Source organism: Chelon labrosus (genome assembly GCF_963514085.1).
Source record: "Chelon labrosus genome assembly, chromosome: 17".
Lineage (NCBI taxonomy): Eukaryota > Metazoa > Chordata > Actinopteri > Mugiliformes > Mugilidae > Chelon > Chelon labrosus.
This window is the reverse complement of record NC_140350.1, coordinates 18,140,458-18,167,180: the sequence shown is the minus strand read 5'-3', so window position 1 is coordinate 18,167,180 and position 26,723 is coordinate 18,140,458. Positions and strand designations below refer to the sequence as shown.

Sequence of the window (26,723 nt, the reverse complement as noted above, 5' to 3'; positions counted from 1 at the left end):
CGTGAAGCACACGCCTCTTTTCCTAATATAAACTGGCAGCGCTACGTTACTTCTTCTCGTCACGATGTGTGTCTTGATGGTTTTTTTTCTGCCTTAAAAAAACTTAATATTGTAGTCTTACATCTCTTCGTGTGCAATTTTGTACCACTCCAATTCAGGCAACAGCAGGAGACGGATTATTCTGAACAATAATGATGTTTTCCGTTTCTAAACATGCAACATCCTCTGTAACGGCTGCTGCATTCATTTTCCCCAGTGATTATTGTATATTTGTTTGCATGCATGGACGGCTTTTGCCTTCTTGTACGTGCAAGCATTACTGTGCTGAACGCTGATGATGGGGAGATTAGAAACTAAAAGTGAATTAGCGTGTTTGATTCACACAGTACAGGATGTGTGTGTGTGTGTGTGTGTGTGTGGTGATGGTGGTGGTGGTGGGGGAGGGGGTGACAGTGAAGATGGGGCTGTCTGGTTGACACATGAATGCATGTTTGACAGAACAATTTAGAGGAACTCCCACGCTGCTTCATTGATTATTATTAAGTAAAATATAAGCTGTTACACCACTCCTCCTTTCTCCTCTCCTCTCCCTCTTCTGGTCCACACCTCCCAGCTGTTTTTATCCCCCCCTCCCTTCCCCACCACTTTTTTTTCCCATTTGATTGCACACTCTGTCATAACTACTATTATGTGTCCATCCACCTCTCACTGTGCCGTGCCACATCTCTCTCTCCCATCTCCTGCTCGCCTTAATTAATACTTGCGTGACCTATTTAGTCTCTCTGCATTAATGAGGCAGACTTTTCCGTGGCTGATTTCAACAGTCTCCTCTTCATCCGGGGGGCTCATTGCACTTTGTCTTTTTAAAAACACATGTTGTTCCAAAACATCCATGTACAGGATGGTTTGAGCAGTCATCATCATTACCATCGTCATCATCCTCGCCATGTGTAAGAGGTAATCAGCAAAATCTCAAAATGCATTCCTGAGGGAATAACTTGCCAACAGATGGGTGGTGAAATGAGATTAAAGTCTTTTCTTCTGTCTGTCCCAGTGAAAAGCATAGCAGCTGCTTTTTGGACCAACTGCAGCTGATTAAATGCTTCTCTACTAAGTGCAGAGTATGGGGAAATTCTATTAGTTGAGATGGGATGAAATAAAGGCAGGTCAGGTCAGGGGCACATGGAAATAACTTAATTTCGGATACATTTCCTAAGTGACAAAACTGCAACCGAATAAGCCCACTACTTGAGATTCATACTTTAAATTTGAGTCCAAGAGTCCATTCAAAGTGGACTGTCGGCGGCTAAATGAACCCTACTTTTTAAATAATTTTTTTGTCGTCTTAACAAATCTTTGGACCCACGCTGAGACTCGTTTATAAGACATATCAAAATAAGAGCAACAAGAACTACTGAGATGATCATTTGGTGGAGACGTTCCTTGAACTTTTCAAATAATACATCACCGAATCCTCGATTACTGTGCACATTTGTGATGTTAACGGGATAAAAGTTTTTTTTTTTATAGTAATGAGTCCAGGGCAAGCTTTACATTCTATCCACAGAATGCACTTCTGTATTGTGACTATAACTTCCAGTCCAAGGACAGCTTTTACAGGAACTGGTTCACAAATATGTCAACTACACTCAAAATGCAAAGTATATACTTACAGTACAGCAGAACTGAATGTGTAGCATACCTTAAACTGTCAACATATCAATGAATGGGTCAATGACTTTACCCAGTTCTTTCAATTCTATTATTATTATTTTTTTTTACTCTATTGTTTTTACGTGACAGCGACTGACTTTCCAATTTTCCATTATTTTGCTCTCTTGCTGAAGTTACTGTGTGTGTTTGGCACAGATAACTTAAAGCCCTTATTGCCATTTTGAGGAGTGGGAGGGAGTAAAAATAAAAAAAGAGAAAAGTATCTTCAATACATCATATCAAAATGAGCATTAGTCTAGAGCACAGGTGTCAAACATACGGCCCGAGGGCCAAAAGTGGCCCAGCAGAGAGTCTCATCTGGTCTGCAACATGAATTTGCAAAGTGCGAAAATTATATGCAGTTTTTTAACGAAAATAACGGCTATCCCTAATTTGTCTACTGTTTTAGTTAGAGAAGTGGACAGAACACAACACTGAGACCCAGGACTAAACAGCAGACAGCAATTTGCCTAAAATGTCCTTATTTTTCTAAACAAATTTCATTTTTTTTTTTAGGATAGTTTATTAAATGTAAACATTCTCCTAATTTACTTTGCAATTTACTCTTCTTTGCTCTAAAACAAATGGAAAAAATCTGGAGTGGTTGTTACTTATAGGTTATTATGCTATTATCTTACTGGTCCGGCCCCCTTGAGATCAAATTTTTTGAACAAAAATGAGTTTGACACCCCTAGTCTAGAGTATATATTAACTATGAAATGGTAAAATGAGAAAATTAGCTCTTGGACTCCTTTCGTCGGCACGCGACGCAAACCCTACAATATGCATTTTACACTAGCACAAAGGATTCTCTTATGGATTCCACAGTCTGGGAGCGCTTGGAGACCGAAAAATAAATGAAATGGTTCACGATAACATCAGAGGAGATAGCAATACAATACTAAAGCTATTTAACTGGGACTCTGGCGTATCTCCCTGACCAAATCTGACTGGGGGGCTTTTTTATCAAGCTTATGAAATAATGTTTCAGTTGATTTGTTTTAATGGGCAAGGAAGGATTTTGGAGGAAGATAAAACATTGGCTTTGATATTGCTCTGGGCAAAATCTAATCAGGGAGTATTTTTTTTCTTTCTTTTGTTCTTACTTCTAAAACGGGCTTTGGAGCATCATACATCTATAATAAAATGTAAAGAACAGAAGGATAGACACATGTTCCCATGTGTAATCAAAGGCATGTGTGTAAAAGGCCATTCAAATATATAAAAAATCATTGGATTGTCTTCACATGTGTTTCTAATGAACACACAATACTTTTACAATGGAATTATTCAATTATTGAATTTGTGAATTGAATTCTTCAACTATTGCTAAAGAACAATAGCCCAAAATCAAAAGGTACCACGACTCCCTAATTTATTCCCTGTGAATGATGTTAGTGAAAAATAAAGAAAAGTCCAAAATTCTCTGACGTAAATATTGTGTAATTGGCAGAACCTTTAATACAGTACCTTGCATCCACCAAAAACCTGCAAAGTTCAACCTAATGAGATGTTCACAGGGAATGGTTTGAGAGACCGGGCTCTTGCTCCTGTACAGTTTACATGCATGCAGGCCAACTTCCTTTGCAATGCATGAGCAAATACATGTCCACAAACACATGACGACACACACGCTTCCATGTGCACACAGAAATATCTTCAGACACACACACACACACACAAATGGGCACTTCAAATCAACCCCCTCCTGACGGCTGCCTGATTCTCGCCCTCCCTCGTGAGCGTAGAGGGCTACTCTACTCTTAAATATGTCTCAGATGAATTTTTGATTCCACCAAGTTCAAAGCGACTTTAATGTTATTTCTGGTGTCATAATTAAAAACTTTTTGCGGTACACTGCGAGCCGCAGATGACTGCATGCCTGGACGGGGACGGAACATCTAAAAGATAAGATAAATAAATAAGCCTTGCAAGCCCAAGTGTAGAAACCATTCACACCCCAGAGGATGTCTGCAGTTTCTAAAAATGGGCTCTGATAAGCAGAGATAGCAACAGAGAGTCAGAGAGTGGAAGAGGCTCAGTCCATATGATGTGGATCGCTGGTGCAGAAAATATAACTATTACTTGGCAGAGATGCTGTAATGAAATGATAGTTTCACTGCACTGTGAGTGCAATATCAATTGTAATGTGCATTTCACTTCTCTCTCAGTGCACATGCCAATAAACACTGTCTATTTTGACATGCAAGTGAGAGGACATATTGGTGGCTGGAAATCTGTCTTAATGTCAAAGCAGGCGCCCTTAAATTCCCAATTTTGCCGTCTGCTGAAGAGCCGCCTACAGCCGAGCACAAGCTAAAGCTAAAGCAGCTAATCACGGTCTTCTGTGCTTCTGTGTGGTACTCAGTGTTTAGCAGCTTGGTGACCCTGTTATGATTTATTGAAAAGCTGCACAGCTGCTGTTCTTGGGAAGTCAATGTTACATGTTTTACAAGGAACTAGATTCCGGTTAAGGTAGGGGCACCCCACAGCAGGACACATGCACTGTACATTATTGTAAACTGCATTACTGTAACAGTGACCCAGAACATGAGGGGTTTAACCGTTTTAAATAATGCAGTAAATGGTATTTCCTTGCGCTAAGTTAAGATGTTGCGTGGCCTACTATGCTAGCTGAAGTGCTGGATTACGTATGCATCGCAGAGATGACACAAATGCAAGGTGACACGGCTTGGCTTGCAAGGTTACAATCCTGGCCTTTATCCACTGATGCCGAATATGAGATTGGGTGCTATTTAAGCCATGTTCAGTTTAAAGAAATGTTCCCCAACCCTAACCCTATTCGAGTGAAAATAAAAAGATGCGGTGAAAAGAGAAGCATTCAACGGTAATGTGGTAACATTTTTGTGTATTCTTCTATAAGTTTAAGATGTAGCTCACAGAAGATAGAGCTGCATAAAAATGTTTGTATGGCTATCTTAGTGAGGGCATTCATTGACATCATGCCTTCCCTAGCCCCTTACCCTAACCATCTCAACTAAGTACCTAACCCTAACCCTAACCTTTAACCTAACCATAACCTTGTTGTAACCTTTACCTTAAAACCAAGTCCTAACCCTAAAACAGCCTTGTAAAGAAAAGAGGACCGTCCAAAATGTCCTCACTTTGCACAAATGTCCTCACTCCAGTGGTGTATAGCTCTAGTCCTCAGAAAGATAGCTGTACAAGTACACACACACACACACTCCCACTTCTGTGCATGCATGCACACTCCTCCCCAGCCTGTGTCTTTTAAGCCCGGTTGGAAAAAGCCTGTCACCAAATTAAAAGAGAGGGATGTGTGCACGGGGTACTGATGACTAGCTGTGTTGTGGGGCGCTCTCATTTATGAACAGCCAACGCTCCTCTCTGCCTCCCCCTCCCCCGCTCCGCCATCATTCTCTGAACTAGGTTCAAACAAGTGGTGTAAGTGGACACCGCACAGCAGGAGGTGACGTTTGTGGTAACAAAATCAAGAAATCTTACCAGGGGTATACTTGGTCCCCAATTAGGTTTGATGGCTTGTTGGTCCTCTTGACAAGGGAAACTATAGATGATATGTGAACTGCTGTGCGCACAGTGGTGTCAGCATAAAGGTCGCCCTCGCAGCAAAAGCACGAGCACACGGCTTCTTCAACTACATGTCTGTGACATTATGCACGGTGAAATGTGAAAGTTGGAAAATGAGGCCTAATGGTTCATTTGTTTTTGTTTTTTCTTCTTCAGTCTAAACCACACTGTAGTTTTCTATTATAATTGTTATTTGCTCAGATGAATAGATTTTTTTTTTTAGAGTCGTGGGTGTCTTCTTAAAGACATCACACAGCCTTAGCCACTGCACTCGGTCTCTCTTTTCTGGAAGAGACTGCAACCTGTCTCAACCATCACTTTGAGTCAAAAGTCAAAGATAAAGTCAGAAGTGTAAAGTTGTAGAGAGTCAGGAGGATTAGTCTCCACTGCCGTGTTATAGGTGTTCACAGAGGTCACAGTTTCCATTTGTACGTTTTTTCGAGAAAACGTACAAATGGCTTGATAGCAGATAGCAGCATTTCTACAAAACCGTAGACGGCTGCCAGCACTTCTCTTAGATTTTCCTTTCACATTAATGTCAGCTGCACAAATGTGGATTGTGAACCTTAGAATAGCAGTGATAATGGACTATTCTGAAAGCTTTACGTATTTGAAATATAAATCTATGTCCTTTCTCACATTTTGGAATATCCAACTTTGTGCAAATGTATTTCTCGATAATCTTATAATGTCTGCGATGTCTACCACATCCATACTGTACCGAAAAAGGTTTAAAGGTTAAAATGCATTTGAACATTTACTTTAAACGCTCCTACTTTCGCACAAAGTGAAGGACGGGCTGGAAAAGGCATGGTGAAGTTGTATATTTGATGGACAGCTGATTTTTGATAAGGAGCTAAGATTCCAACTGTACTTTCAGAACCAAAGATAGATGGAGACCTGTGTAGGTGACCTGAGGTCGCCTTATCAAACGTGCAGGAAATAAGGTTTAATTGGTTGTATCCCTCCTGGTTCCCTTCAGCCTTTTGAAGCTTTTAATGTTCCTTGTATTCTGCAATCTTTCACAGCCACAGCTTATTTTTAGTAGCCTCTTTGATGATGTTATTTCCCTCATTTTTTTTTTTTTTTGATTTTCTCAAAGCATGAGTACTCTAGCTATGAATCGAATCTGTCTGTTAAATGCAAATTTCCCATAGATTGATATAGAATTAGACGCAAGCTGTAATGCAGCTGGGGAGGTTTGTGTGGCCATTATGCACCAAGCACAATGCATTCTAGTCCATTAGCTGGCGACCATATAGCAGAGCCTTCATGCATTACAACAAGAACACTTTTACAGAGCTGACTGTAGCAGGCTGCGTCTGGACAAATGGCCTGTGTCTGAGGACAGAACAGTTTATAAAGTGACTTTGGAGCTGTGTGTACCCTTAGCCTTGCATCCAGAAAGTTCCTGTCTCTTATTTAAATAAAAATATAAAGCCGCTGGAAAATTCAAGTATAATATGCTGTTTCTGTGACTAGAAGGACAAAGTTCAGAGTATCAAGGCTCAACCAAACTTCAGTGTCTTAACTTGTGTGACACAAAAAACAACTCTTGAACAACTGTCTTTGCTCCTTTATGCTCCAATTCCCTTCATACATAAGCACCAGCTGTAGACCTTCCAGCTCTGTTGCTCAATTAAGTGTAGCACCCCTCAGCCGTTTCTACACGTTACAGATGTATTACCCATCTTGACTTATAACTGAAACTGGTTCATGCTGAAATATGTTTACTCCTCATGATATTGAGATGGGTTTCAACGTTCAGCGCTCTCTAGTGAGCCAGCAAACTAAGGCAGAAAGGTTTTTGGCAGTTTAGTAGTGCATCTGGGTTCCCAGTTGTGCAACATAACATGCCTTACAAATACACTTATAAATGCTAAGAAGGTTTTTGCCTTTTCTTATTTTGTCATGGTTGACTGAACAGATGAAAAGCTGAGCAAGGAAAACTGAAAGTGAAAACTTGATGGGAGAACAACACACATCTAAGGATGCATACAGACCTAGAACACCGTGGTTCCCAGGTGCCTCGGAGATGCCACCGCACCTTAGAACAACCCTTATTATGCACTTGCTGTGAATTGTTGTCATTCGAAACTAGGCCGCACCTGTGCGCTTTAGCTACCGTTAGCAGCAGCACTTATTCATCACTTCAGCACCACGGACAGTGCACATTACACAAAGTACAGCACTCGAGGAGAGTGGAGGTGCTTCAGCCGTCGCTCGTTTGATGAGGGCCATCGGTGTTAATCGAGGATCATCTACACCAGCCCGTGGTGAAATCAAACACAGTAAATATTACCCTTTAATTCAAAGTCCTTTTTGCAAAGCAACTTTGTTTCTTGGTATTTCTGTGCAATACAAAACATCTCTAAGGCATTTATTCAAACTAATACAACGCATCTTCTTTACAAGAGGAAACACCACCATGGGTGTATTTAGGAAGAGAAGAAAGCTTCTACTATACCAGGGGAAATTCTGTAAATTGAATGGAAAGGATTATGCTGAAAATATTAAAATTAGCGCGTATCCTTGTACTATAGTAGAGAAAAACAAATCCCGGGACCCGGTGCAAGTCAAGTTACACACCGTTCTGAAGCAAAATAAACAACAGCAGGGGACACTTAGTGAATAAAGGAAGGAACTCCTACTTACAACTCTCTATCTCGAGTGTGCAGTTTTGCTCATCCAGTGGATACCGTCTTAGGTCCATCATACAAGCAGCAGTGGTGGTGATCCTGAAAAGAAATATAAACATATATAGAGTTCACTGGGGAAGTTGAAGACAGTAAACGCCAACGTGATGTGGACACAGATAACTGATGATTAAGATGCTGATGAGAAGCTTAAGCCAAACCCTTAAAATGCTGCGGCGTGAATAATTCAAAGCTAATTTAGATGTTGACGGATTTCTCAAGATTTCTGATTTGATATCCGCGCGACTACAGGTAACTAAACAAGACTTAAAATCGCAAAACTCTACAGGTGACTGCTTTTGAGGTGCTGGGCCTGGGAGTGGGAACTCCACTGGGGATTGCAAGACCACAGCTAATCCTCACATCCCAGTTTTAGCATTGTTTGGATAATCCTGTGGGTCCTCCGTTAGGCCCCACCTGAGATGTGAGCCACTGCAGGGATCAAGCTCCGCGGGACAGCGGTGACAGCAGTAAGGCCCGATAACATTGGCAGTGTTTGCACTCTGACAACTGCAAAGTCCCGTCATGAAACACTGACGTGGGTTGAAAGGGAATGTATTAAAAGCTGACGACATCTTGGCTTTCAAGTCGAGATTATTGCCCGGGGTAAATTAAATCCTACCCATACTGCAACTGACGCTACTAGTGCAAGAAGAAGGAGGAGAAGATACTACAAGTTTTTCTATTAGAGGGTGAAGTTTATCCTTTATTTTCGTTTTAGTTATCAGTCTTGTTATTATGAGTTATGTAACTTCTCTTATGTTTCATCTCTCCAGCGCCACAGAGCTTTATTTAAGTGTACCATTTGTGCGAGTTCAGGCGCAGTTGTCCGTCCCTTCCCTCTCCACATCTGAATGACAGCGCTCGCCTTTGTGAACGCTGTAGCCGAGTTGTTCAAAAGTTGCGCGGATAAACAAGAATAAAAGAGATCGTGGGAGGCTCTTCTTTTTTTTTTTTTTTCTTTTTTTAATGTTTGCCTCCACTTAGAGTCAAAGCCCTTTTCATAATGTTTTTAAGTTCCTCACCGCCGGAGTGTGTTCGAGTGAGAGCCGAGCGTTTACGGGGCGTTGGCACGAGGCCACAGTGAGACGGGGGAATGCACGACTCATTGAGTTATTGCAAGGCGTTGATTTTTAAGCTAATGAAATGTACCTCAAGACGGCAATGAAGTTAAATAACTTTCAGAGAATATATTATGTATCATACCCATAAATAAGCCTGACATTGTTCCTTGAACGCTGTGTAGCTGAAGGGAGGTATTTTTTATTGTGTGTGAAATGATGGAAAAGGCCTTTAACACTCCCTCACGCCGTGTCTCATCTGAACACTGTTTATTACCAGACGTTTCACTTAAGAAAGTAATTTAAATGACAAATCATATTACCTTGTTACAGGCTGAAATGGGGCCTAGCTTCCTCTTAAGGTGTCACAAATCAACACAGGAAAAAAAAAAAAGATCGATACGGCCGTAAATTTATTCTTCATTTCGGCGAGATCGCGTGGACAGATACATGAGCTGTGGAGCGTAAAGCTGACCTTCAAGGCTTAACTTTCCTAGCAGAAGCCAATCCTGACACAAAGTCACGTCTCCCGCTTTACCGCTCCTATCCCTTTTTGCCTATGCATGTCAGCGCATAAGCGTTTAGCCGCCCGGTCGTCTATGAAAACAAACAGACAGGGATGGATTATAAGGGATAATAACGGCAGCCGACCATGAGTCAATAGAGTACGGTTATGTTGTCCATCAGACTTTGTGAAGTGAACATAAGGACGAGGCTGTGAGTAATAGGCTGCCATTCTTTCCCTGGCTCTGGTCTTGTGTGGGAACTTGACTCCCACTGAGAGAGTTGCCACAGAGCAGCACAGCATGGTGGGTAATCGTCTAGGCACACCTGACAACACAGATAAATTTGTGCCAGAGGAGAAGCTCATCTTGAGTCCAATCCCATGCGTTACACAGCAGAGATAATCACCCTTCTGCGTCTCTGTGGCTCTCCCTCCTTTGCTCTCTACTGTCTTTGTTCTCTTCTTTCACAGTTCCATCACTTAAACAGCCACCGCAGTGCCGGTGTGTTTATAATCACGAGCCACACATTACAAAAAAAATAAATAAATAAATGAAAATCTGAGCCAAAATTTGTGGAATTCACACTGGGCAACGATGCAAAACCCTTCGCGTGAAGTAAAGATTTTGAAATGACGATGCAGAAGTGCTTTCACAAAGCTCTTGTTGGGGCCGTCCCAGCGTCTGTGTCTGAGCAAGAAAGCTCTCAACAGGCAGCATATGGCGAACCGCGCCTTTCTAACTCTAAACAGGCTTTGGGGTAAATCTGAGGTAAAACTGAGGTCAGACCAAAAACAAGAGGAAAGAAAAATGTGAACTGTGAACCTCTACTTTACCAAAAAATACTGTTTATAATCCAACTGAAAGGACACCTGTATTTAGTTTAGGCTGTGTTTTTATTTAATAAACTGGTAGAAGCACCAGGCCATTGTGTCCTCCAGTGACCTACAAAGAGCTGACGTCAGACACCTTCACTTTGAAGTTTGGACACATGATTCTGCTTGGCACACAGTGTACGCTGCTGGGAAACGTTTGGACCTGGGATTCATGTGGATGTTACTTAGACATGTAGCTCCATAGACTGTACATAAATATGGACAACATGTTGCCACTTCCTGGCACTGGTCAAACTGACACTATTTTCCCAGGGACACGGGCAACTCTCACGGTTCCTCAGGTCCGCTTTATGGAGCGGTTGGCATGAGAACTCGTGTCACATTCTGTTTCTATAGCGCCAACTAACTAACCAAAACGAAACTTATCCAAAAAATGACACTTGAACATGTGTCAACATTATATTAACTACCTAAAATGACAGAAACCATCCCTGAAAAAAAAAACTGATGTGTATTATAGTGTTTTAGTTCGGCCCAAGTCCCATCCACTAACAAGGAGGAGGTGGAGCTTATGACCTATACTACAGTCAGTCACCAGGGGGAGCTGTAATGACTTTGGCTTCACTTTTGAGTAGCAGTTCTGCCATCCATCTTTTAAAAGGAAAAATAAGTGTATATGACAAGACTTGTGAATCACATTTATGTTTTCCTGGCACGCCACCCCTTGCAGTCACATAACCTAATCTATCCATACAAAACATCTTCAGCAACTTATTCACCCTGCCCCGACAAACAGTCACCGCGTTTTCCTTCAGCCAAACTTTGCAATGATCCAAAGACAATTTCTTTTTTCTGTCTTAATATTTTTTACTGACAAATAACCGGTATTTTTGTTTACCGTGGGTAGAATTCCAAACAGTGGGAGGGCAGCAAGGCAAAAGAGATGAAAAGAGACGAGTCAAGACGAGAGCATTTGAGGACAGAAGAATGTCAGGGGAGACAGTGAGGGGGCTATCACAACAGAACCTTTTAATACCAATAAAGAAGTTCAAAGGGAAGAGTTCCAGCATTAACATGCTGTTTCATATTACACACCTCAGGGATTTCCACCCTGCAGCGTGTGACAGTAAGGTTGTTTGAGTCTAAGAGGTTTAGATGGATTCTCCTTTTCTTTCCCTCTTGTCCCCTGTCTTTGTCAGCATTTATTTCTCTCTGACGGATTTGCTGCCGGTGATGGCGCTCTGTGGCTTCCAAGTGTTTAACCAAGGAGTAAATTGCTGGTTACTTCCTGGCAACTTTCTGATCTCTGTGTCAAGACGCAGCCATCGGTGTAGAACTCAGAGCGGGAGCCCCCGGCAAGAGTTGTTGAAAAGACCGTTCTGGAAAGGTAAAGGTTATTCATGTCTATAGTGGGTAATGAGCGTGCATTTGTGATTGCCGTTGCTTTCACCCTGTGGATGTGTGTCCCCGAGTGTCTGATTGTGTTTGCAGCTGTCTGGCTCTCCATTTATCCTCACATGCTTTCTGACTTGTCACATCCATTAAATGATGCACGGATGCGATTCTCACTCAGTCTCTGCATGGTTCACGGTTGCTTGGCTACCGCCTGAAAACACTGCCAACCGCTCCGACCGAGCTCCATATGTTGCATCACCTTCAGTGACCCCCCCCCCCCCCCCCCCCCCCCCCTTATTTAGCAGACCGCTCAAAGATTCTCTTTCTGGATGAATTAAACTTGTGAGGTCAAGTCAGGGCCAAGGGTTTCTAGCAGTCACTGGGATTTGGGCCTAGTGAATGTGGAAACAACTGGTCACATAATCAGACCAGACGTTCCTAAACACTAAGGATAATCAAAGGGGAACTACTGTATTTTACAACCCAGACCTTATTTCTGGCATAAAATACGATCATTTACTCACCCATATAACTTTTGTGTCGTTTGCAGTCGTTCGGGAGATATTTAGATCAGCGTATATCCATATAGTGGGAGTGACTGGGTCACCGAAACGCAGCGTCTAAATAACGCATTATCTGCCGCGAAACTCATTCATTTCACCAATATTTTGTTATGATACGCTAGTGCTATCCCCCGTTGTAGTTTTTCGCAACATGGCTGAATATATTTCCGATTCTGAGGTTGTGGACAAACCATAGAAGTAGCAAGCCGACCGTCACAGGTGCGCGTGGGTCAGAAGACATCATCCGGGGTCTGTAGGTCAATCTACAGATCCCGGATGATGATAACAGGTAACTCCGGATTTAACGGGGAATAGCACTAGCGTATCATAACAAAATATTGGTGAAATGAACGAATTTCGCGGCAGATAATGCGTTATTTAGAGGCTGCGTTTCGGTGCCCCAGTCACTCCCACTATATGGATATATGCAGATCTTAATATCTCCCGCACGACTACAAATGACACAAAAGTTATATGGGTGAGTAAACGATTGTATTTTATGCCAGAAATAAGGTCCAGGTTTTAAAAAACAGTAGTTCCCCTTTAAGAATAACGTAATTATACTTTGTCACTTGGGGTGGCCGTGGCTCCACAGGAGGAGCAGGTTGTCCACAAATCAGAGGGTTAGCGGTTTGAGCACATGGAAAGACGCTATATAGCTGCTTGACCATTTACTAATACAATTTCTTGATAAAGAAAATCTAATAATGCTGCACTGCACAGCAACAAATATTGTAAGATATGCACTGTACACATACAAATAATCAAACTCTTGTACTGCATCTACTGAACTGAAGCAGTTCAACCAGCACGGCCCTATATACTGTAATAGAAATAGACATTCACATGCAACTGAACAGTTTTCTTAATAAGATTTAATTGTGTAATTGTGTGTAACTGTGTCCTACAGTTGCCGAGTTGTTGACCTTATTTACATAGATGGTAGAAGTAAGTGTTAATAGATGCTTCAGACTCAGTATGACTGTATTCTGCGACGTGCAAAATAAAACGTAAATTAAGTATGGTTCCTCATACTACTCACAGAAAACTCGGTCGTATTTACTGCTGAAATATAGATGCATGTGAACAAGATAAGCCTGACAGGCGGAGGGTGCAGCGGGCTCCCAACCTTTGCCTTAGCTGCTGTCAGTGGACGTGGGAGAATCTGGGAGCCTGAAGTCTGGTTTCCCTGTCAGTCAGCGAAAGTGACGTTCTGGTCATGAGAGTGAAACGCAAAGCCGCTAAGCAGCCAGTATGGGAGTTTCAGCAGTGATAAGGCAGCTGCTGGAAGAGAGGAGCGGGTGGGAGGACAGAAAAGATGTGTGCATGGCTTTTAAGGCATGTTTTGACTTTGTGATGGGGTGCTTTTAACTTAAATGAGGTGGTTTGTGCTATTTTGTACCTATCCTGCTGTATGAAAAAGGTAAATACTCTACTCTGCACCAGACAGTCTAGTTTTATAGTTGCTTTGCACATTTGAATTTTACTTAGAAAACATATGATAAATGTAACCTGACTCATGGCAGTGTAATCTCAGTTTATTAGTTCTCTATTAGGGGACAAACAGTGGTTTCTTCTTCACTATGACAGAAAAAGATGACATAAAGGTTTGCTGACCACGACCACTGATTATTAAACTCGTAAAATTGGGCAAACAATACTAGAATACTTAAAAAAGAGGTTTTAATACTAGTTTCTTTAAATGCATTTTTCCATGTGCTTCAGTAAATACTCAATGCATGACCTGTATTTGGAATAATAACTGCGTTATAACCATTTTTGTACTCATAAAGGAGAGCTGAATACCTCACTCCCACTGCATTGCTCTACGCGTTCTCACCCAGGAACGCACAATGCGCTGGGTGCCGGAGATCCATTATGTGATATTTAAGATAATGACAGCATTCAGGGAGCAGTCATCCCCCACAGCCAGCTGCTTCCCACCCACAGCCTACTGTGAAAACATAGGGAGTAGGCTGCGCGTGGAAATTCACTGCCGTTTGTTGTTGAAAGCCAAAATGTTTGCCATTCACCGGGAATGCTTTGTTAATCACTGACAAATAACGCCAGCCATTAGTTGCGTAATTTGTCTTCTTAATTGTTAAAAAAACAATTAACAATTGTCGTGTCCCTCTGCGAACTTATCTTTAGCTCGACAAAAGCGAAATAACCCCAAGAAAGGAAACAAGGACCCAACCTGCTTCAAAGATACAGAGGGACACTTTTATTGCACTGTTGTTTTATTTCCTCATGTTATGGTAATTTTTTTCAATTTTTAAAGTAAAAAAACTCAAACAAAAACATCAAAACAATGGTGGGTTTGCTATTTAAGATTAATGCAAGGGTGTTTTATGAGTTAGAAGTTATGCTAGCCCTGCGATAGACTGGCGACCTGTCCAGGGTATACTCCGCCTCTCGCCCGATGACAGCTGGGACAGGACAAGTGGTTACAGAAAATTAATGAATGAAGTTATGCTGGACATGTTCTATCAGACTATCGTTGCCAGTGCCCTCTTCTAAGCTGTGGTGTACTGGGGAGGCAGCACTAAAAAGAAGGGCACCTTGCGGCTGGGCAAGCTGATAAAGAAGATGGGGTCTGTGGTGGGGCAGAGCTGGAGTTCCTGACATTGGTGGCAGATGCAAGGACCTGTAAATTGTTTATAATGGACCGGCTATTATGAACAATGTCCACCACCCTCTACACGGCACCACAGTCAGGCAGAGAAGCTTGTTCAGTGGCAGGCTGCTGTCTCTGCCCTGCTCCAGGTTGAGGAGGTTGTTTGTCCCTCAGGACATAAGACTATACAACGCCTCCCTGTGAGGAAACAACTGGACTTTGGTCATTGCTGCCAATACTGTATATTTTTTACACAGCATTATATATTCATATTATTATATAACTCAATTATCTTTATGTCTGTTTCCATGTGATGAAGCTGCTGGACACAGAATTTTCCCCAGGATAAATAAAGTATCTATCTAATCTAATCTATTATGTATCTCCAGTTCTTCTAAGACAACTTTACATTAATCTTGTAGACAGTGTTTGACGTATGTAGCTTGGCAGCAGCCAGATTTAGTTTGGGATTAAAGGTCATGTCGTGATTCCAAACGGCAACATTAAAACATTGTTTGCAAGCTTAAAATCTAATTAAAAAGGTTTTGTAGGTTTTTTTTTAAAGTTTGCATAATGCTGTAAATATTGTTTTACATTAGAGTTTTTCACACTCCACCCACTGTAGTTTCTTACAGATTTTAATATTTGTCCCTGCTCTTAGCATATTATTTATTTATTTCTTAAGTTTTGAATTGTGGCATGATCTCAATCCCATGGTTATGAGCTCTAAATTTTTCTTGATGAAAAACAGATCTGCTTAGCACTTATGCCCGCAATTCCATCTGGTCGTGTGGCCCTCTCTCAGGGATGTCATGTTCATCAAGAGCTAGTTCCAACACGTACGCACAGATTTCCTTTTTATTTATTTATTTTGCATTAACGAGGCGCTGTTAGGTCAGAGCCATGGTAGCCCGTCCCACCAGCTGTCACTGAGCGTTTAAAATGATATCTTCATTTGCAGACTTCGCAAATCTCAAAATGTCAATATGTGTATATATTCTTATTCTATGTCAAAGGACAGGAATAATAATTTAGTTCAGGGGTGTCAAACTCATTTTAGTTCAGGGTCCACATACAGCTCAATGTAATCTAGACCAGAAATATTATAGTACAAAGACAACTCCAAATGTTTCCCTATGTTTTAGTGCAAAGAAGTACAAGTACATCATGAAAATGTATATATTTACTAAGCTATCCTTTCATAAAACATTTACGAACAACCTGGAATTTGTTCCAGGTTGTTCGTAACCTGGAACAAATACTGTGTGGAATAGCAACAGTGGACAAATTAGGAATAGCAGTTAGTTTTGTAGTGCTCTGTTCTCTTTTTTTTTTTTACGGGAGGGTCAAAACTATTCTAAGTAATCATTCTTTGCATGAATGACAGATCTACTGAAGTATTAAATTTGGGATGTGTGTATAGCAGCGGTCACAATGTGTAACTCTTTCTATGGTGCAGAGAGACCTGGTTAGCTTCATCTATGCTGCCCATTAGAGCTCAGCCTCCCATGCATTAACAAAACCACTGTGGCCCCATAGGTCCCTACTTGTTAAAAGGAAATACATTATATATACTTCAAGAAGCACCATAACATTTATTTTTGACCAGGTGGTCCCCACCTTTGAATTTAATATCAATTAAGTCCATCAATTAAGTAAATGAATCTATGGTACCAAACCGTTGGCCCGCATGTTGGAGCTCATTTGAATCCAGTTCACAGTGTCTTAATAGTACTCACAGTTCCTGGGATGCTGAGTGCTGTTAGATATACAGTAATTTGGCAAACCCCTCCTTCAGCAGTGTCCCGTCACTGTGGTGAAGAAACACGTCCTCAGGCTACGTCCACTTTCATAAGCATCCAGTAGGTTCTCAGCAGCTTGGTGCAACAAGTGTTTCCCAAGCACAAGTCTCCCATACGGCTAGCACAAGGAGCTAACTAGCAACAGTCCGCAGTGTGGTCATGGTTTAGCATCAATTAAGTAGAATTCCCAACGGAAAAGGGATCCGACTGAGCATCCAGTCTGTCCAGCAAACAAATACACTAAATCATACAGGCAGACACGTAACTAAATCACACTAACTTAAAACACTACAGCTTACTGAACTAAGCTTTCTTTCTCCTCTTGGTCCCTCCCACCTGGAAACATGATAGGTTAACTTGAACATCACTAATTGGCTAATCAAACAGACTGACACATGTCCATACCATTTCCAACACAAGACTATGGTGCGTTCAGGAACCATGTTGAACATAGGACATTCCAAATACTTAATACCCAAATACCTGTAGTCTTCTATGTAATTTCAGCATTTTGCAAATTCATGCCATGGGCCAGGTTAAATCCTCTGGCGGGCCGGTTTTAGCCCACGGGCCCTATGTTTCACATCCCAGTTTTATATGAACTGTACTGTAATTGCTTTTTGATTTTCTTCCATAATGACTTCTACAATGGACTCAACTGTCATCACGTGGATTATTAAGGTTTCATGCAGTCTAATCTAATCGATCGGCATAATAAATTCCGCATAATTTTTATTAGGCTTTCAGGGGACAGTAATATGCTGTATCTGCATGTGCTGCACGGCTTTATGAGACATACGCAAGATCCCATGACCCAATTTAGGATTTGTAAAAATCTGGTCATCCTACTTACATGATATTGAGTGTCAAGGGTGATGGATTTCTTCCCCCGGTTTCAGTCTAATCCCACTTCAGCCAGAGTAATATTTGCACGGCGTAAGTTCCACAGTGCACAGGGGAACGTTCAAACTCATATTCCAAGTGATTAGGGATTTTTCATTTGCATATTGGATTCGGTGGATTGGTTGAAACCATAGGTCATCCATTTTGACTCAAATGACCTGACACAAGAATGATTTGTACCACTTGAGTTCTATTTCAGTATAATCTCACAATCTGCTGCTGCCTCCAGCTTTCTTTTGCTCGAGTTTGTCCACTTTTGATGTCCAAGGCGACGAGGGCGTTGGCACTGAGGCAAGAGAGGAGCACTTTAACACAACGATCAAGAAGCACTCACATTCAATCTATAGCGGAATGTCTAGACCGCAATGCTGCCATGATGTCCACGTGACTGACAGTCGCCCTGAAATTGTTGCTTTTTCCTTCCCACACCTGTCTGCCTATCTATTGGAGGACTATATTATAAAATGTGTAATTTCCAAAGAAACTCTCCTGGAAAATGTTGGAAGTCAGCTGCAGACAGAAAGCTGTTGCCATGACTTCAAGAAGTGCTCTAAATGTGGATGTCTATAAACAGAACCACTTAGCTGAGAAGCTCACACACAAACGCTGGTGTATCTGTTCAAACATGCTCCATACTTGAACTGTGTCAGTCTGCTGCAGACATTATAGGAATCTCCGGAACATATTTTCTCACTTTGAAAAAGTTACAACCAATACACTTTTAATATATCACAAGAAGTACAAAAATAAATCTGATCCAGATTCACTGTCCAGTTAAAGATTAACACAGAAGTTGCTTGCCATTAGAAATATTTATATTTATGAATATGTATACAAAGTCATTATATGCACTGACTGTGACTCATCAGAGAATGAACATGGGCCTTCTGAGGGTGTCCTGTGGTGTCTGCCTTTGGGACATATGGGTTGAGGGGAGGGGCCTCTGTGGATCATCCCACAAATACTTGATTAGTTTGGGATCTAGTGAATTTGGAGGCCAGGTCAACACCTTGTGCTGTTCTTCATGTTTTTTTAGTTGTTCCTAAACCATTTCTGTGTATGTGCCTGTGTCAGGCTGCATCCTGCTGGGGATGGCTGCTGCCATCAAGGAGTGTCATTGCTATGGGGTGGAGGTGTCTGGTCTGGTCTAGGTGGGTGCTACATGTCCAGGTGACATCCACATAAATGAATGCCAGGTCCAAAAGTTTCCCAGCAGAACAGTGGATTGTTACAAGATGGTCAATGTTATTTACTTCTCCTGTCAGTGGTCCAACTGGTTTTTATCTTTTCTTAATTTTACAAAGTGTTAGCCCTTTGCTCTTCCTCCATAAAAATCAAATGCAACTGTTCTGAATTAAAAATAATGATCATAAAAAAAGATTCACTCCGAGTCTAAGAAATCCTTAGACCTCCCCTCAGGATTTTCTGCAGCACCTTTCTGTCCTCAGTACTTTTTTCTTCACCTCTTGCTTTTCTCAACAAAGACCGTGATTGCTCCCTCTTCCCTGTCCCTTCACCATCCACCAATTATTGTCCCTTTTATTGTCGTTCAAGTGGAATACGTTGTAACCTGGTGCAATAAACCTGAGCAAATGATAGCACGCTGAACACCGGGTTAGTGTTCAGCTGGGTTGGAAATGAAGATAGACAGCACTGATGAAGAAGTCCGGAGAGAACAATCATGGCGAGATTCCTTTCTTACCCTCTCTTTAACGCCCCTACCGCCCCCCTCTCTTTCTTGCCGTGTCTCTCAGTCTCTCTATTTAATTTCACTCTCCCGCAGTAGTGCCGGTTCACAGCCGTGATGGTCATTAAGATGTTATGATTTTCAATAACTTTTTATGAGTTTGGGCATCGGAGGCCTATTTTGCGAAATGAACTGATGAGGCATCAGCGAGGAAGGGGAAGTGCGCCGTCATCATGTTAACTTTGAGAGGTTACAACTCTGTGGAATGGCTCAATCAGTTTATATAGTGCAACGGGGTGGTGGTGGTGGTGGAGGGGAGGTTGTTTGTTTCTGGCATCTGGAAAACAGCTGGGGCGTGTCATATTAACATATGAAATGAGGAAAAAGAAACAAATAAAAAAAATCATCTTGGGGAAATAGTCTGTGTATCAAATAAAGTGGGCATCCCCAAAGAATGATCACAAAGAAAATCAAACCTGTATTTTCTTCTATTTTTTTTATTTTTTTTATTGAAGTTGTTCTCCGGTGGTGTGGCCTTTAAAGTGCCTAAAGACTTTGAGGAATACTGAAAGCCGCCATTGTCTGAAGAAGTCATCCGTCACAGTGTAAAAAATGCCACCATATGCTCTTAATTGTTCTTTAGTAAGTAGCACGACGAAGATGGATGGATGATTCTGTCAGCTGACCGTATCATATTTGAATTAATTTGTTGTTGAAATAAGGACAAGGAACCACATTTAAAAAAGCCCGTAATCTGAGCAACATCATGGGAATGGAGGGGAAGAGAAAACAAACTTTGTGCTGAAAACTTGCAGCCATACTGTTACAAGCCAAGAACAGAAAGTGCTCAGTTAACCGTGGCGCTGTTGAGGAGCAAGAATCTAAACATCTAAACTAACTGACATGACATTTGCAGGAAAAAAGTTTTTATTTATTTATTTTTTTAAGCAGCTTAATGTGCTGCAGCTGACTTCCGCTAATTAGCCTGCAAACTTACATTAGCGGCGCCCATCCCTGGCGGACGTTAAAACAAACAGAAAAGTCACTTTAATTTTAGCTGAACAGCAAGGCTTTACACCTGCGCCTGGGCTTTTGCTTGGCGAGGTAAGATATGCAGACACATTGCAAAAACAGTTGGATTTTGTGTTCTAGGAGGCCTTTGCTTGGTGATGTGCACACGTCCTGTAAATGAGGGCACAAGTAGGTCATCAACGTTGTAATTTTTCCTTCAGGGGCGATATTGCACCTCACATCAGTAGTTTTCTTCATCTGGCTCTAATGAGCTAATTACCAACTTGGTCCAATGCAGCAATCGTTGACTCATTGTTACATTAAAGCTTTTTTCTTTTTTTCTTTCCCAGGTTGTTTGTGTCATCTTAAAAATAGAAAGCACGCCGACAAAGAATGGGAAGTGTTTGACAACACAAGTGGAAAATAATGCAATTTGTGCAGCTTGGCCTGTCATTATCGGAGCGCCGTGCTCGTGTTTGCACGGATAACACAATTTACATATTCTTGCAGCGCTGTCAAAAGCGTTATTTCAAGTGTTAAAAAAAATCTCACCTTAGACCGTACAATACGGTGCCGTCCGGGTGCAGGCGGATCATTCTATTTTTCACCGTGACACCGTGCACAAACGATTTCTTGTCGTTGAGGAAGTACGTGTCGGGGACCCAGAGCTGATCGGCCACCCGGTTATCTAAGGTCAGGTTGAGGGGGATCTCGGAGTAGGACAGCCGCTTGTCTCGCCAGGCCTGCTGGAAGTACATTGTCAGTGTGTAGTCCTGTAAGTGCACAGAGACGGGCAAAGGAGGACAGGGGAGAGGAAAGCGAAGAGAAAAAAAAATTAAAACGAAGGGGACGGATAAGGACAAAGCGGGAGGAAAGCAGCCAGGAGAGAAAGGGAAAAGAGAAAACAGAAAAGACATGGTTACTCCAAAAAAAAAAAAAAAAGCAAGCATTTTGCACAGCCCCTCTGTAATACTTTTCCCCTGCAAGTTCTCAGATTAGATCCGACCGTGCTTCAATATTGGATGAAGTTCACTTTAAAGCAAATGGAACAGTAGAAGTACAGGCAAAAAAATAAAAAAAAAAAAATAAATAAAAACTGAACTCTTCCTACAAAGCAATGGGGAATTCCTTCTGTTCATAGAAACATGAACTCAAAACAGACAGCGTGAACGAGTGTGTATATGTCAGGGAGGAGAGGAGAGACAGAGAGACAGATGGTTAGGGTTAGATCTGTGTGTGTGTGTGTGCGTCAGTTTGGATCTGATCTATACAGTATCTACCACCGAGGGGTGCAGCATATGTGCACGGCCTTTTTCGGTCGGTTTGTCAAGTATGTTGCTTTTTTTTTTTGTGCGAGTGACATGCATAGACAGACGGAGAAAGAGAGACCACATTTTCCAGATGAATGAAAATCACCTCCCAGCAACCTCAAAAACCAGTTTTTATCTCCCATGTGCTCTATTTGCCTGGACGGCGGCTGTCTTTCCGAGATTAAGAATGGTTCGTGGAATGGGCTCACTAATTCGTACTTGCATAACATATTCACTCGTTTTCTTGAATTCGTTCTTCCCGGAACTAGTAGACCATCCTCTCGCATCACAATGAGCTTCGTGCAGACAGCGCACACAGCCTTTTAGGTATATGTCTGCCTTACACAGCAGAGTGAGTAACCGCTTGTCCTCTGGAGGGTCGCGTGGGTGCTGGAGCCTATCCCAGCTGTCACTGGGCGAGAGGCGGGGTACACCCTGGACAGGTAGCCAGTCTATCGCAGGGCTAACACACTGACACAGACAACCATACGCACTCACATGCACACCTACGGCCAGTTTAGAATCACCAATTGACCCAACGAGCAAGTTTTTGGACGGTAGGAGGAAGCGGGAGTACCCAGAGAGAACCCACGCAGACACAGGGAGAACATGCAAACTCCACACAGAAAGGCCCCAGTCGGCCAATGGGTTTGATGAGTCAAGAATGTGTACCAGTATGCTATAGAACAGTGTTTTATTAATTTACTATCTCAGTTGCACATGCAACATTGCAAAACATACCCGCACGGAGATGCGGTAGATGCAAAAAATATGCAGTTAGCTGATCAACAGTAGCAGCGACTCTTTGCCAATGGTTTTATCACAACAAGCCAAATCTTAACATAAAATTTTAATCTGAAATTTGACGTTGACTGTGATTAGTGGGATCGTACGCGCAGGGATCTGCTCTCTGTGACGCCAGATGCACACGCCAAAAACCTGGACCGGCGGGTTAAAAATTTATAAACAAATACAACTTTGATAACTTGCTCTAAATTTCCCTGACAGTAAATCTAGGACACGTTAAAAACAGTCAAGCCAGCAGTCAGATGCTCGTGCGGCTCAATGGGGGGGGAAGCCAACCAATCATCCGTGGGAAAACTAAGTTAAATAAACTTGCTGTCTCAGGGAACTTTTTGTCAAGACTTGCACATCCACTTCCTGGCAAAGAGGCTGAACATGCATTTTTGAATATGCCCGTTGGCTACAGATCTGACATCCCACGGCACCCTGGGAACTGAAGACTTGGTTATTGACTGGATGGAGTCAGGGAAATGGGAGCAGCTTTTCTCGCAGAGGTCCTTGTTTGAGTTAAATAGGTTTTGTCGTTGTTGTTGTTTGTGACATCGTCGTGGTTGCCGTCAACCACGGCCCTGACGAGTGAGAGACGTAAACTGTACAGCGGCAATCCAAGTATTGAGCGCTATAATTGAACTTGGAATAGGAACAGAACGATTTGAGTAAACTCAGCGTCTATAATCAGATAGGACAGTAGTTATTTTCATTTTGACAATTCAATTCAATTTTATTTATATAGCGTCAATAACAATACGAATCGTCTCAAGACGCTTTACAAAAACCCGGCCTGAAACCCCCAGAGCAAGCCTGAAGGCAACGGTGGCAAGGAAAAACTCCCTTTTAACAGGAAGAAACCTTTCATATATGAAAGAAACACCGAAATGCCGTATTTTAAACGGCTTCAAGAGAAACATTTGAAGAGATGTGGAGAGACAACATAATACAATGTTGGGCAGTAGGATCTCACACTAAAAAATGCATGGGAATAGGCTTGCAGGCAATAGTTTGTTTTTCACACTGTAGAGGGCTGATGTTTGGGTAGCCTCGGCACCAACGGAGCCCTGCACGTGCTGCCTTCCCAACGCTTCCATCCCCGGTCGGTGGTTATGTAACAGCTCTTTGTAGCGCGCTGTGCACCGCGGCACGTGCGGCTGAAGAGATGCTTGTTGCCATGTCGTCCTCCCAAAGTATCCTCCCTGCACTCATGGATGCACAAATCGAATCCAGCTCATTTCACTTTAATTTATGCCGTCATTAACAATACAAACTGTCTCAAGGCGCTTCACGGAACCCGGAGCTAGCGCCGAGGTGACTGCGGCGAGGAAAATCTCCCTTTTCGACAGGGAGAAAACCTTGAGCGGAACCCAGCTCATATCGGGGGACCCATCTGCGTGAGGCCGGCCGGGTGGAGACAGAAAAAGAGAGAGAGAGAGAGGAGATGGGGAGGAGGGAGCGTTGCTGTGATGTGTGAAACACCAGGGATGCTTATCTACCGCTCCTTCTTGGACACACGCAGTACCTCTTCCTGTCATGTTAGAAAGCTAAAAATGACATCTGCATTCTCCCCTTTTTTTTCCACAACGTGTCCGTCTTGTCTCTGTGTGCATGTGCATTTTGTGCCGCTTTCACCTTGAGCTCCAGGGATTACAGCTTGGGCTAAACAGGGAAAGTAGAAAAGCCGTTTCACCTACAACAACTGAATATTCAGTTTTTTTCATTGCTATAGAATCCTGTGCAATATATAAGAAGATAAAAAGGATCGTGATGTTGTGCGTTACATCATATGCAGCCTTTCATATCATTTGTAAAAGCCATCGGCCGCCGTTCTGGCATGTGCACACGCATCTTTCCCCGCCGCCACTTTTTGAATCCGAAGCACTCCCGGGAAAAGTTAGACAAGAACAATAAAGGACACTCACAGTGGAGACAGAAGAGCATTAAGTGACATGGGGCGCAGATATTAAGCTGAGCGAATGTTTCCATTGTCATCCCCGAGAGCCTATTATTGCAGGCCTATCTACTTGAGAAAGCTGTGGTTTTGCGCTGTGGGACGGGGCCCCGCGGAGGTGCCACCGCGGCTAGTTTACTGTGAGCATAAGGAGCTCCGCAAAGACGGCTAGAGCGAGGTCCCTCCTTCCCTCTCAGCGTGGAGGGAGGAGGTTGTAAATCACCAGAATAACTGCGGCGGGTGTGCGAATGCGAAGTGCAAGGGAGGCTGTCATAACAACAGTCATAATGAGCATCAGTACGTAAACAGTGGCGGAGAGAGGAGGAGAGTGGGAGAGAAATGGAGAAAAGGAAGAGTGATATCAAATTTACGAGTGCAGATTAGGATGTGCTCCCGGGCTGCCAAGGAGAGGACAATGCAAAGTGATCATTAAGTTCTCACACTCAGACCTACTACAGATTCCATTAGAACAAATAACTAATATCTAGCTCCGCCACACATTTCCCACTCTAATATGTTTCCTGATTTAGTGGAAAAGACACAAACCATTCAAAATAAGTCTGAACTTTTGAATTATGGACTGAACACATGGACATCATACTTCTGTTTAATATACAATGTACAGCGCAGCCTGCATGTCAGTGAATATGTCTGCTCAGTGCACCGATACGCAGGCCGTTGCAGCTACATACATCCTCATTGAAAACCTGTACGGGTTCTGGAGGAGAGTCAGGTGCTGCACGACCACTTCTACACCGTATGCTGAGTCTGCTCACCTGGCCCGTACACACACACTGCCACACTCATATAGTTGCTGTCATGGCCAATCTGCAGTAGCCCGTAGCTATCTCAGCAAGCGAGATGCAAATGGTCCGGGCCGCAATTATTTGCCGGTGCATAATGAAATAGGCCGTTTGACCCGCTTGTCATCTCGAGTCATCTTACCCCAAGCCACCGTGTGCATAGATGAAAAGAAAGAAAAAAAAAAGAGTTTACAAAGGGGCTGCAAAACAAAATTTTTCAACTCAAACTCAAATCAGGCACGGCGGGCAACTGGCCCCTTCATTAAAGTTCAGAAACTTTCTCCAAAACAGTAAAAGAGCTTCACATCCATGAAATTACAGATCTATAGAGGTGAGAAACTGTTCCATAAAAAGTTTGATGACCTGTGACACATCCCAACCGGCTTCCTCTATAGTCCTTGTCTGTCTCCACTGAGAGGTCACATTTCACAGCCTTAGTCACCGTGTGGGCAAATGCAAAGACTCCAGACAATGATGTATTTGCAGTATATGTTTGGGCAGTTAGCTCTTCAGGCAGCCAAAGTGTGCAGAATTTCATGTTTGCATTTGTGTGTGTGTTGCATTTTTATAGAACCCCCTTCCCCCAGCAAAAAACTCCAGCTTCCTTCTTTTTCCAAATCGACTGGAAGAGATCGGACCTTATAAACCATTGGAAATCAAATCAACAACAACAACAAAAAAAAGATGCTGCAGCTGCACACCCTGACCTCGTCAACCCCACTCATCCTCCAAGCTGCCCTATCCACTAACCCTTCACATCTCATCTCCACCCCCGCACCACATGGCTTCCCTTGGACTGAGAAGAACACGAAGAACTGATATTTGTCTTGTTTTTTTTTGGACTTGTGTTATGAACCCTCACATAAGCCCAGCTTCCTACACTGCATCTGATCCCTGCTATACATCTTCGCACAACCAATGACACAATTACATGCAAGCATTTTCCGCAAATCTTATGAGTAAGGATTGATTTTATGTGATTTAGGGCATAAAAACTACTTGTTTAATTGGTTAGAATCTATACTTTATGATGATGATGGATTGGATCACCACATCTTATGTGAAAGAGGCCACTCATTGGCACAAACCTGCAGAATATTAATCTCATATTCTAGTTTTTGGCCACAGCAGAGTCTGGATTCTTTCCTCAGTCATTAGTGGAAATACACTTATTATTCGCATTTCAATTCAACAGATGTCTTATTACGGATACAGAAAGACAAAAAGAACCAAAAGCTTTAACCCTTTACGAGGTACATACTGAAATACTTTTAAATTAAAAATTTCAACCTTGTTCGTGTACAAAGTCAAGGTCAATGAAGTTACCATGTATGGTTCGTTGCTCTTAAGTGGTAAGAACATTTAAACATCCACCATTAGAACATGAATGCTGATTCAGGTACTTGTCAACATACACATTATCACATTAGACAACATTAGGCCACTTCTCCGTGGTACCTAATAAAGCAGTTATGGTCAGCGTTCATGCAGAGGTGGACCTTGCAGA

The 26,723-nt window shown here is 42.4% G+C and overlaps 1 protein-coding gene across 1 annotated transcript in view; it reads right to left on the bottom strand.

Moving 5' to 3' along the window:
- The window catches only part of gabrb2b (gamma-aminobutyric acid type A receptor subunit beta2b), a gene marked incomplete at its 5' end in the record, with an annotated part of 55,746 nt that overhangs the window by 9,814 nt on the left and 19,209 nt on the right, over positions 1 to 26,723 (bottom strand). Inside the window, 2 exons of the mRNA XM_084564331.1 lie at positions 17,914 to 17,945; positions 20,910 to 21,130. Of these exons, the coding sequence (XP_084420457.1) occupies positions 17,914 to 17,945; positions 20,910 to 21,130 (253 nt within the window). The remainder of the gene's footprint in view (positions 1 to 17,913; positions 17,946 to 20,909; positions 21,131 to 26,723) is intronic.